This window comes from Argiope bruennichi, chromosome 3 (genome assembly GCF_947563725.1).
Source record: "Argiope bruennichi chromosome 3, qqArgBrue1.1, whole genome shotgun sequence".
NCBI lineage: Eukaryota > Metazoa > Arthropoda > Arachnida > Araneae > Araneidae > Argiope > Argiope bruennichi.
In genome coordinates this window covers 27,962,551-27,973,988 of record NC_079153.1, presented here as the reverse complement: position 1 = coordinate 27,973,988, position 11,438 = coordinate 27,962,551, and the positions used below count along the sequence as shown (strand labels likewise).

Sequence of the window (11,438 nt, the reverse complement as noted above, 5' to 3'; positions counted from 1 at the left end):
AATTATGAAACCCATTATTTTTCTTTCACTCTACTGCTATTATTTGTAATTAGCAAAATGTTCACACAAAATCATTTTAAGCATTAGAAGTCCGATTCTTCTTCGATCAAAACATTCTGATTTATGAAATTTAAAATAACGCTATTTTAGAGATTTTGGACGATTTCAACGGCTGCTTCAAAGAAGATTATTCAATCAATAAACTTGTGCTTTTTGACTAATCAAATTTTTTTGGAACTCTATAAAAATCCTTAATTTTTTCTCAGTTTATTTGTTGATTGATTTCGACAACATAAAATGAAATTCTTTACGTTATTTAAAGCCTTTTTCCGGCTATATGACTGGCAGTTTAGAAATTAGCAACGGAGTTATGATTAAGATGGCTACCCTACGTATGTATATGTGTGTAATAATAATTTAAATCTAAATTTAGTTTTTTTTAAATCAGACCATGTTACTCTATTCTAAAAGTTCCCCTTATTTTCTGATTCAAATCCCATTTTTTTAAATTTAATTTTAGCATGCTTTCTAAAAAATTGCTGATTCTTAGCTTCTCATGGTCCGAGCAAAGAAATAAAAATCTCTTCGCATTTCTTTCAAAGATAAACAGTCCTTTTCTAAGTCAACATCTGCCAAAGAAATCCCTAAAAATTGCTTATTAAAAATCACCAAGGGAAAAATTTCTGTCACTTCGCTCTTGTGTTTTAGTATGAACGAGTCTTTCTAACTTCAGCCCCATGTGCAAACTTGTCCTCCCGTGAAAAAATAAATTGAAGTTTATTCCAAAAGTATCATCTTTTTGGTCATGCATCTGCGTACACACACACGCATTTGCGATGTAATTTGTTTTGTATGATGATAAAGACAGTTATGCACGAAGAATTTCATTAAAAGAGCTAATATTAAAGAATTGAGCAGAATTTGATGATTAGGTCAATGAATATGGCGATAACTTACCCATAGACACGCATTCCTTGGAATCGCAAAGTCTTTTATCACATTTATACTTTTGAAATTTCTCTGAAACAAAAAAATAGAATATTCCTTCTAAAATAACCTTTCAAGCTTGATGGTTTTAAATTTAAATTTATTTGGTTCTAAAAATCGACTTAAATAACAATAAAAAACAATTTGTTCTCTATTATATTACTTCATTTTTATTATGATTTTTGACCCAAAAAATTTATATAGACAGCAAATGTCTTTGCTGTGATTTAAGTTCCTCATATTTCACTAAATTTTGATCTTTTTTAAAAATCTATCCAATAACTGGAATAGCAAAACTTTCCTAAGTATTTAAATTACAGAAAAAAATGCTTGATTCACACCAAGAAATATCTACATAAATCCATTTTCTACTGTGTAGAAGTTTTTACTCTAACCATACAAACATAATTTTTTTACTTTTGTAGTTCTGTTCTTCAGATATATTAAGAAGTGCAAATGAAAGTCAAGTCTTCTAACATTTCTGAGCCATCTATTTCCTTTTAATTTTGATTTAACAGAACACTTATTCATTTCTTTAAGGAAAAGATGAAAAAAGACAATTTAAACAAGGAAATGTCTATAGAAATTACTGTAAAAGCATGTAATTTTCTTTTTTTAAAGTTGAGGCAAATTTGAATACATCAAATGTCAAATGATCTGCATAAAGTTTATCCACATAGAAATTGAAATTATTTGGTTTAATCTTTAAATAAGGGTAGATCAAATGGAAAGGAATTACTCGATGAAATAATATATTAAAAAAATAATTATCAAAAGTTACAAACACTTCTGCTGCTAGCTGACTTAACAGTTGATAATTTGTCTATAGATTTTGCTTGATTGAGACTGAAATTAGTGTGGGACAATCCATGACTTTCCTGTCTGCGTGAAAAAGTCAACATTTCTTAGAAACAAACATGTCAAAGTCATGATGAAAGATCTGGGTTTTATGATGGGTGTTTCACTATCCATCAAAATTTCATCAAATTGTTAAGTGGGATAGGGACAGTGCATTTTCATGGAAAAAAATATATTCCAGAGAAAGCGGAATGGTTTGTGTCAATGCTTCACCTGAATTAAGGACACTGTATTTTTTTGTTATACTTCTTTTTTCGCCAATGTAGTTTTCAAAATCCTACACTTTCTGCCACTGAAAAAAAATATCCTGCTGCTTTTCTTTAACATGAAACATGATACAGTCGCGGATGAATTGGCAACCAATCATGTGATATGAAGAAATAACACGTGATTTTGTGCGATTACCAAGGGCAATTCTATTCCGCTACAGGGATTGTCTTTCTTATATCTCGTTCAATCTCTATGTACTGTTTTCTTAATGTTTTATAATGTGTATTTGTGAAACATTTACTTATTTTTTTCTGGAGTATTTTCCCCCACTTAACCCTATAAAGGGCCATTTTTTTCTAGTCATATTATGTTAAAATATTTTTAGGCTTGAAATTAGAATAAGAAAAGGGATTCATTTAGCTTATTAGATAAATTTAATTTGATTAATTAATAATTAAGTAACAAATCAAGACACATCATCTTGTCTGAGATAAAGAACTGAAGTATCTAAGTTTCTGACTTACTAAAAAAATTTGTCAGAACTTATGCCAACCTACATAATTTCATACAAAAATTGATAAATTGGTGCGAAGCATACTTCCCAAGGCCCTAGAAAGGGTTAAATAGCGTTTCCCGCGATTTACCATTTCGCAATATTTGCACTATTAATCTTTTGATTCTTTGAAAATAGCAAAAAAGAGAGCTAATATTGTATATTCAAATCACTATTCTAAAATATTGAAAATAATAAGAAAATAAAGGAAATTTTACCAGAATTACTTCGTTGTAAAGAAAGAGTGCGTTCGGTCAGTTGTTTATCTGGAAAAAAAATGGACAAAGCAACTAATTTTGATCACAATTTCATTTTTTTTGTTCTATAAGTGAATTAAATTACATAACAAACATTCCTTTTCATAAATCTACTCGCTGTTATTTTGAATTTTATGGTGTTTAATACTATATTATTTTTGCAAATTCCAAAGTATTAAATAAGTATAAAAATGACTTCGTTTCAGATATTTACAAATTCACTTTTTGTTTAAACCTCAGTTTATTTCTTATTTTAGGTGTAATACTTTTCATTCACTGTAAAAAAAACACAACCTGAATCCAATAACTTCTTGCTAAAGAATCTGTCAAATATAAGACTGACAAATATCTGACTAATATAACATTTCAGAGATATCTAATGTTCGAGAAAATTACAAAATATGTTCAGATGACAAAGGTTTTGCATACTATGGAATGAAAAATCGTGACGTTAAAGTATGTGGGATAAAGAAGTTAGTCACCAATTTGGGATCATTCTTTAAAATTAAAAAATCAAATTCACTCTTCTAGTAATCATACAGTTTCATTTTTTTCTAAAATCTCTTCATTCTTAAAGACAATAAATAAAATATTATAGAAATATCAAGAATTAATAATAAATTAGGATATGAAATTTTCAAATTGAAATTTCGTCAAAATTTGGATTTAAAAAATATATAATTTAGGAAAAGGATTAAAATACTATTTTTATTAAAAATAATTATTAAACTGGTTTTAAAAATATTTATTTCACTTTTTTTTTTAATCTGAAAAATGTATTGAGGACTATGAACAAAAGTCATAGCAATGAACAATTAAAAAATATTTAAAAAATTCGTGTAAATACTTTTATACGAATAATACTATCCTAGAATTTAATTAATTTTTCTTACTTTTTTTCCTTCAAAAAACAATGTAAATATTTATGTAGTGACGAGTGCCTGTTGGCGAGCGCCATCTGCTGGTTGTTAGACGGAGAGCAGATCAGACGGATCTGGACGAGAGTAAAGACGTGTCAGATCAGACGGATCTGGACGAAAGTAAAGACGAGACGAGACGCGACGTATTCGACGAAATCTACTGAATGTTCAATTCTTTTATGTTAATGTATATATATCCTAAATGTCCTAAATGTAATTAAATGTGCGTTCTAAAATAGTAGTGATTTCTGAGTCCTACATTTATGCTAATTTTTTTGCATAATATATACATAAGAAAATTTATATATTAAGAATAACTTATTTAATAAAATTATCGAAATTTAAAAAAGAGTAAAAAAATATGGAATGACAATACTTACAACCTAAAACACTGTGAAAGATAATGAGAGTGATACTCGTTACTAAGATTATTGCCACAAATGCAATAATGTAAGGTATTTTATTACCACCAGGAGCAGGTGAAGTTGACGCTTGCCTATGATAAAAGAAAAACATTCATTTGATAGGAAATGTTTGTATTAGTTAGAAAGAAATGCGAGTTTCAATAAATGTATTCTAAAATTTTTCCAAAACTGATAACTACTTAATTAAATTTCATCAAAACTGTATTTGGTTGAAAACAACTGAAAAGTATGCTTTATGTTTAAGAATATTAATATTGTGCTTTATTTAACATAGGCACAATCGATAATTGAGTGAATATAATGGAATAATTCTCTTCAGTTATTAGTTTGAGATGGTTAGTTGATATTCGATAAATTGTTCCAGATAATAAAATAGACTTTCTTCTAAGATTTTTAATCTTTATCACGAAATAAAATAATTTACATTCAATATTCAATTACTGTTTATTTCAAGCGATATCTTAATATAAAATCATAAAAAAGCACCACTGTTTACAGTAAAGAATTAATAAACAAACAAAAAATATCAGTTGTTAGAGTATCAAAACACGCAAAAGTAATGCATTTAATTAAATAAGCAAATAAATTTTAAAATTACAAGGAAAATGTTATCAGAAATTTAAATATTGCATTTATTCTTTTTTTTTTGTAAATTTTTTTTGTTTGACTTTCTGAATAAAGAATCCGATATCTTGATCTTCTAAAGAAAAAAATTCCTTTTTCTAGCTGCATATAAAGATTATAAACACTACATATCGATCAACAATGATGATACTACATCATACAATAAGCAAACAAAAGTTTTGTTTGCTGATAAGTTGATATCATAGAAATAAAAAAAAAAGTTACAATCTTTAGACACCGTAAAGATAGCTTCACATTTCATGTTATTGAACAAAGAAAGCTCTGTTTCCATTTTCAAAATATTTAATTTCAACATGATTTTATCTCTTAAATTATTTTAAAATTTTGAGAAGATAATGACAAACTTTACTTAAAGAAGTAGAGTTTGATTGTAACTTTCGAAAAATTATCGAAAGGAAAATGTGGGATATGCTATTACAACTCCAGTGTTGTGTCATAGATTTTTGTTTATTTGTTTTGAATGATTTATTAACAATTTTTTTTTCTCATATACGAAGTATAGTTCTCGTACGCGAAAAAAGCTTCTGAGTCTGAGTATGTTACCTTTCTAAAACTGCAACTGTAGTTTTTATGTTAATCGGCCTGCAAAATGGTATCGAAAAAATATGTATTCTCGCGATGCGATAGATTTAGTGAAAATGCTAAATTCACCCTAAAGATATGTATTTCATAATTATCGTTCACCAATGTCATGCAAGAAATTCGCGGCCGCAACAAAAATCCATCATTGCATGCAAAAAAAAAAAGAAAAAAAGAAAAAAAGGGAGATATGCGTCAAAGTTTCTTGATATCACTTTCCTAGGTTTCATTTTTTTTTTACTTTAATGAAGTGCCGAAATCTTAACAATAATTTATGAATATTTAAGTCTTAAACAAAAAAAAAAAAAATGTGATGAAAAATATCACTGTTCTTCATCTTAATTATGATTGAGATACATTTTAAAATTTTTCACATAAATTTTACTTAACTTAGAAAAAATATTTAAAAACACTAATAAAGTCTATTATATCTAATGTTTATGCTATAATGATTACAAAACTCGAATATTACTTTTTTGTATCCAAACAGAATTTCATAAAATGGTTAAAATGCGCTATATTTTTTTTACTTTCAGCAGATAAACAGACACAGTAAATTGCAAAATGACCAATATACACGCAAAAAGAATAAAATTATATTAAGAAAATAAGCCTTATATTAAGTTTTAAAAATTTTATTTTTTCAATTTTTATGCGATTTTTCTGACAAAAAATTCTTTATGGATCATACGCTTTTGACAAAAGATTCATTATGCGATAAATCTTCTTTCACTTTTTATCTGACTTTTTAGAAAAAAAAATTCTTTTTGCTACATTTTAATTATTTAAAAAATAGTAATTAGATGTTATATGATTTGTAAATTAAGCTTTGTCGTGTATTTAATGGTAACCTAATTAAAGATTTATAAATGTGATTTTAACGGAACTATTCGTTGGAATGAATAAAAATCAAATGCATACAGTGTCCATCTAATTTGTCGCATAAATAACACCAGCCTGCAAAAAAAAAAAAAAAAAAAAAAAAAAAAACTGTTTGTAAAATTTTAATTGATTTATATCAGCAATGATGATGTCATTCCAAAATGCAAACTAAATTTTATGTAACACGTAAGGATTTTTTACAAACGATGATGAAAAAATTAACAAAATGCAGTATAATGCATACAGTTGCAACTGTAGTTACTATTAACTAAACACAATAATGCTGTTCAATTACAATATTATGATAACTTTTGTGTTTTTCTTGAAGTCAAGAAGCTTCTTTTTCGAGTTTTTCGTTTATGGTCCACATCACTCTCTCTTTTTAAAGACCAACATTAATCGGCCATCATGTTAACATCCCACCGTCCTTGATATCTGCGTTCCATCTCCTTTATATCCTGGTGGAATCTTTCACCTTGCTCGTCACTCATTTTTTCCTAAATTGTCTGGGAAGTATTCCAAATATGAGTGAAGGAAGTGAATTTTAATGCTCATATTGCACCCCAAAAGATGATAAGTACGTAATAACTCAGTTAAAAGTTCTTTGTAATTTTCTTTTATCTCATTTCCCAAAAAACCTTCTACGACATCTTTAAATGCAACCCAAGCCTGCTTCTCTCTATTTGTCATACATTGTTCAAAATTGGAATCTTTAACTAATTTCTTTATTTGTGTTCCATCAAATACACCTTCTTTAATTTTAGCGTTAGACAATTTTGGGAACTTCGATATACGATACTCAAAACATTTTCCACCTTTATCCAAAGCTTTCACAAACTGCTTTATGAGTCCCAATTTTATGTGAAGTGGGGGCAATAAAATATTTTGAGGATCTATTAAATATTCATTTAAAATATTCTTCTTACCAGTAATCCATTCTTGTCTCTTCGGCCATATCATTTTTATCCAATGACTTTCTCTGTCCCTGCTATCTCATTCACAAATAAAGCACGGAAATTTAGTAAATCCACTTTGTTGCCCTAGAAGCAGACCTATAACCTTTAAATCACCACATATTGCCCACTTGTGTTCAGTGTATTTTATTTTAGTGAGAAGCATCTCCATACTTCCATATGTTTCTTTCATGAAAACGGAATGTGCAACTGGAACTGATGCAAGTTTAGATTCGTTATGCAATAAAACTGCTTTTAGACTCCTCTTTGAGGAATCTATAAATAGTCGCCAATCATTCGGATTATAAGGAATATTATCTTCTAATTCATGTAACAAACCAGGTATGTCAGCACAATAAACCAAGAAGTTATCAGATTTGAAAAATGATAAAAATTGCTTTTCTCGATTCCTGTACCAACTAAACGGCGTATGTGTCGTTAATAATTTTTTCTCTTTTAATCGAGAGCCTAATAATTCTGCATTTTCTTTAGTTAAACCTAAATCATGAATTAAGTCATTTAATTCGGCTTTATTAAATTTTTCAGGTACTTCATTTTTCACGGTGAAATCCAACTGCCATCAATGTTTTGAATTTTAAAATAAAAGGTTTTTTTAAAAATACAATTATAAGTATTTATTCAATATAAATGTATTATTTAATTTCAATGAAGTAAGAGGTTTTCAGAATTTAACAAATAAACATACATACTTTATTAATTTATCCTATCAAAATCGTAAAAAATCTGTGTAATTTTACTTATTTAAAAAATTTGCTTTTCAAAAAAAAAAAAAAAAACGGTACGTGATACGTAAAAACGGATATTATTTTTGAAATAAGCATGCAAAAATACATAAAAAAATAACTTTTACTTTTAAAACAAGAAATTGTTGCAGGCTGGTGAATCAATGTATGAGTGTTATTACTGATTTGTTGTATAATGTCTCCTAGTACAATGATATCCAATAAAATAGCATATTAGAAACACGCGGTTAATCACATAAAACTCGATAAAAGCAATAGGTTTCTCATTTAATTTTTACTCACTTGAATTGTAGCGTTTGATTATAATAGATATAACAAGAACAGAAGTTATCTAAATTTGCAAATTGGGATTGCATGATCAATAAAAATAAAAGAAAGTAAAGATAAGTAAGAATAAAAGAAAAGTCTTTTCTGACGAAAGCCGAAATTTGATATCTAGATACGAAGAACATTCCAACTTATGCGTGCACGCTCTTGATGAGTATATCATTTTGTTTTGCTTGTAATATCCCCAGTTTAGACATGCAACCTAAGTCAGCAATATTGCATTCAAAATTGCCCTTCTTTATTCTGATAGAAAAAATCCTCAGATAAGTGAATTCATCTATTTTCTATGCACCACTAATATAGAAATTATATTTAAAGCCATAATGCATGCAGCTGCCTATCAGTTTTCTTTTTATATTTTTTGGTCGAATGGCTTTCAATGAATGTTTGCATATATAAACAAAGTTCTCTTTCAAATTTGTGTTTGAGTGTTGGAAACCTTTTACTTGCAAAGAAATGCAATTTCGTTCGAGATGTGTCTAAGTGTATTTTTATGTTACTTTTTTATTGTAAAGACATTTAAAAATCGAAAACCTTAAATGCAAAGTAATGTATTCTGTAAAAGGTTTTCAAAAGACAGTTAATGCTTTAGTAAATCTTCACTAAAATAGATTTTCCTTGTATGGTTGTCATGGAAACAAAAAAATATGCTTCAAAATTTATTAAATGAGAGAAAAACTTAAATTTTTAAAAAAGTGACATAACGGCTTTTAGCTTCAAAAATGTTCATAGAAATGGGTACTACCTTCAGATTTCTATTCTCGATGTAGAACTCTACAAGAAATGTCAGCCATTTCAGGAATCATATTCATATTTGATTTAATGAAATTAAAGAATATCTGCTTCAGTTTATTTGTCATATTTAAAATAATGAGACAAGGCACTGCCAAATCTTCTGATTTTCCTAAAATAATAAATGTTGGATATATTCAAAGTAAATATGTTTTTGAAGTTAATAGAACAAATGGAATTATAAAACTTGGTGGGATTGAAGCCAGATTCCTCAATTTGCTTTCTAAAATATTGCGATTCGAGTATCGTCTGAAGTCACCACCTGATGGAGAATCTGGCGTCATGGATGATAACGGAAATTGGAGTGGTTTAATCGGCATGCTTCAAAGAAAAGAAGTTGATATAGCTTTTAATTTTCTTACTATTACAGAAGAACGAGTAGACGTTGTGGATTTCAGTGAACCATATGAAATTAATTTTGTGACATTTTTAGTTGACAAACCAGGGGTTCTCTCAACCAATTGGTCATTTTTATATCCATTCTATCCTGATGTTTGGTTTTGCATTTTATTTTTATTGCTAATATGGCCCAAAATAATGATTATACTGGGTATCAGAGTATCCTACTTGAAATTATTTTTTCACTTATGTGGCAGTGCTTTACATCAACCTTTTACCATGGATTTCAGTTTTACTAGAAGTAGAATACTTCTTCTTTCTTGGATTCTGTTTGCAATGTTAACGTCACTGCATTATTCTTCAATACTTCTTACAATTCCTTTGCAAAGGCCTCCTATCAAAAATTTCGTTCAATTAGCGCGAGCTGTTAGAAAAGGAATCTACAAATGCCTAACTGTAAAAGGATCGTCAATGTTTGCTTTATTAGAAACATCTAAGCAAAAACATCTGAATTATCTTAGCAAAGTCATAGAAGATAATAAATGGTTTTATGGACGAAATAATGATATAGACAACATGGGTTCTCGTTTAATTAGGACCGCTGTCATTGATAATCATTTTAAGTTGCAATTGCTTCATCGTACGCTGAAATATGATTCTTATGTTACAGCAAAAGATGTACTCATAACGGCTAATTTTGCGGTAGCATTAAGAAAAGAATTTTGTTGCAAGAAGAGATTAAATACTGTAATATCTAGGATAAGATGTGCTGGATTGTATGGAAAGTTGCAGAAAGAAGAACTTTTGAGAGTTTTCCTATCAAGTGGAGTGAAATATGAAGATGATTCTTTAGAATTGGAATTAAGTGATTTGTATGGTCCATTTATATTGCTTTCGGCTGGTATCATTTTATCTTTTGCAACTCTTTTATGCGAAATTATTTATTTTAGGCTTAGTAAGAGACATTAATTTTTTTCTTTATATAATCAATTAATTATAATTAATTATCTTGTAAAATATTTTACAGCTGAGAATATTTAAAAATTCTAATACTAGGAAATCATCCAAAGTGCATGATGTTAGTAATATTATGGGAAATGTTTTAACTACTAGGTTGAAAAAAATAAAACATGATTAAATTTTTATAAAAATAGAGATTTTTTTTCCTTTATTAATGTGGGATTATGCTGAGCTGTAATAGGGTATAACACTTTCATTTTGAAGGCCATAAAACTATTTCGTAACAATTGTTTGAATCTGTTGCATTAATTCTGGTATTTTGTGTCACAAATGCTGCACGATTTTGTGACATATCAGCGACTGTATTAGTGGTATGATATTAACCAAGAATTAATGCTAATTAGTTGAAATCATCTGCATTTTTTATTGTAAAACATGTTTTGTTGAATACGAGTTAAAATGTGATTACCATTTATGAGAAAGCTTCCTGTCAGAGGGCTTGTCACAACAACAGCAACAGAAACCTTCCAGTACTGAGGATGCCAAGAAAATGAACTAAATCATATTCAAGAATATCTATTTTAACTGCATTTTCTTATCTCTGTTTGAAGTAGTTAAAATAGTTTGCGGACCTTTTGCGAATAAAGGACCATTAAATGACAAATATGTATTTTTTTAAATTTAAGCGCTGACTAATTAATTACCTTTCTGCCTGTAGAAGAAGAAGGTTTATTTGGTTTTCCATAACTAAAATTGATAAGATAGGTATTGTTACCATTCAATTACCTATCTGTTCATCTAAGAAAATCACTGACAATGAAATACGTAGAAGCATATGAATTAGAAAAATGTTACAACAGCAGTTAAAATCGGTAATTAATCCGGATCATTAATTATTAATTAAAAATCATTAAATATTCGGTTTTTGATATTTAACTGATTTTATGACACTTAATTAAAGGAAATATCCCTTTATTTGCTCCGGTA

General features: G+C 28.2%; 1 protein-coding gene across 1 annotated transcript; it reads left to right on the top strand.

Annotated features, from left to right (window-relative positions):
* The first annotated feature begins 337 nt into the window (after positions 1-337).
* Positions 338-10,460, top strand: LOC129962793 (glutamate receptor ionotropic, delta-1-like). Its single transcript, XM_056076788.1, has 2 exons — positions 338-392; positions 9,313-10,460. Exons 1-2 carry the CDS (start codon positions 338-340, stop codon positions 10,458-10,460), a joined length of 1,203 nt encoding a protein of 400 aa, XP_055932763.1.
* The last annotated feature ends 978 nt before the right edge of the window (positions 10,461-11,438 follow it).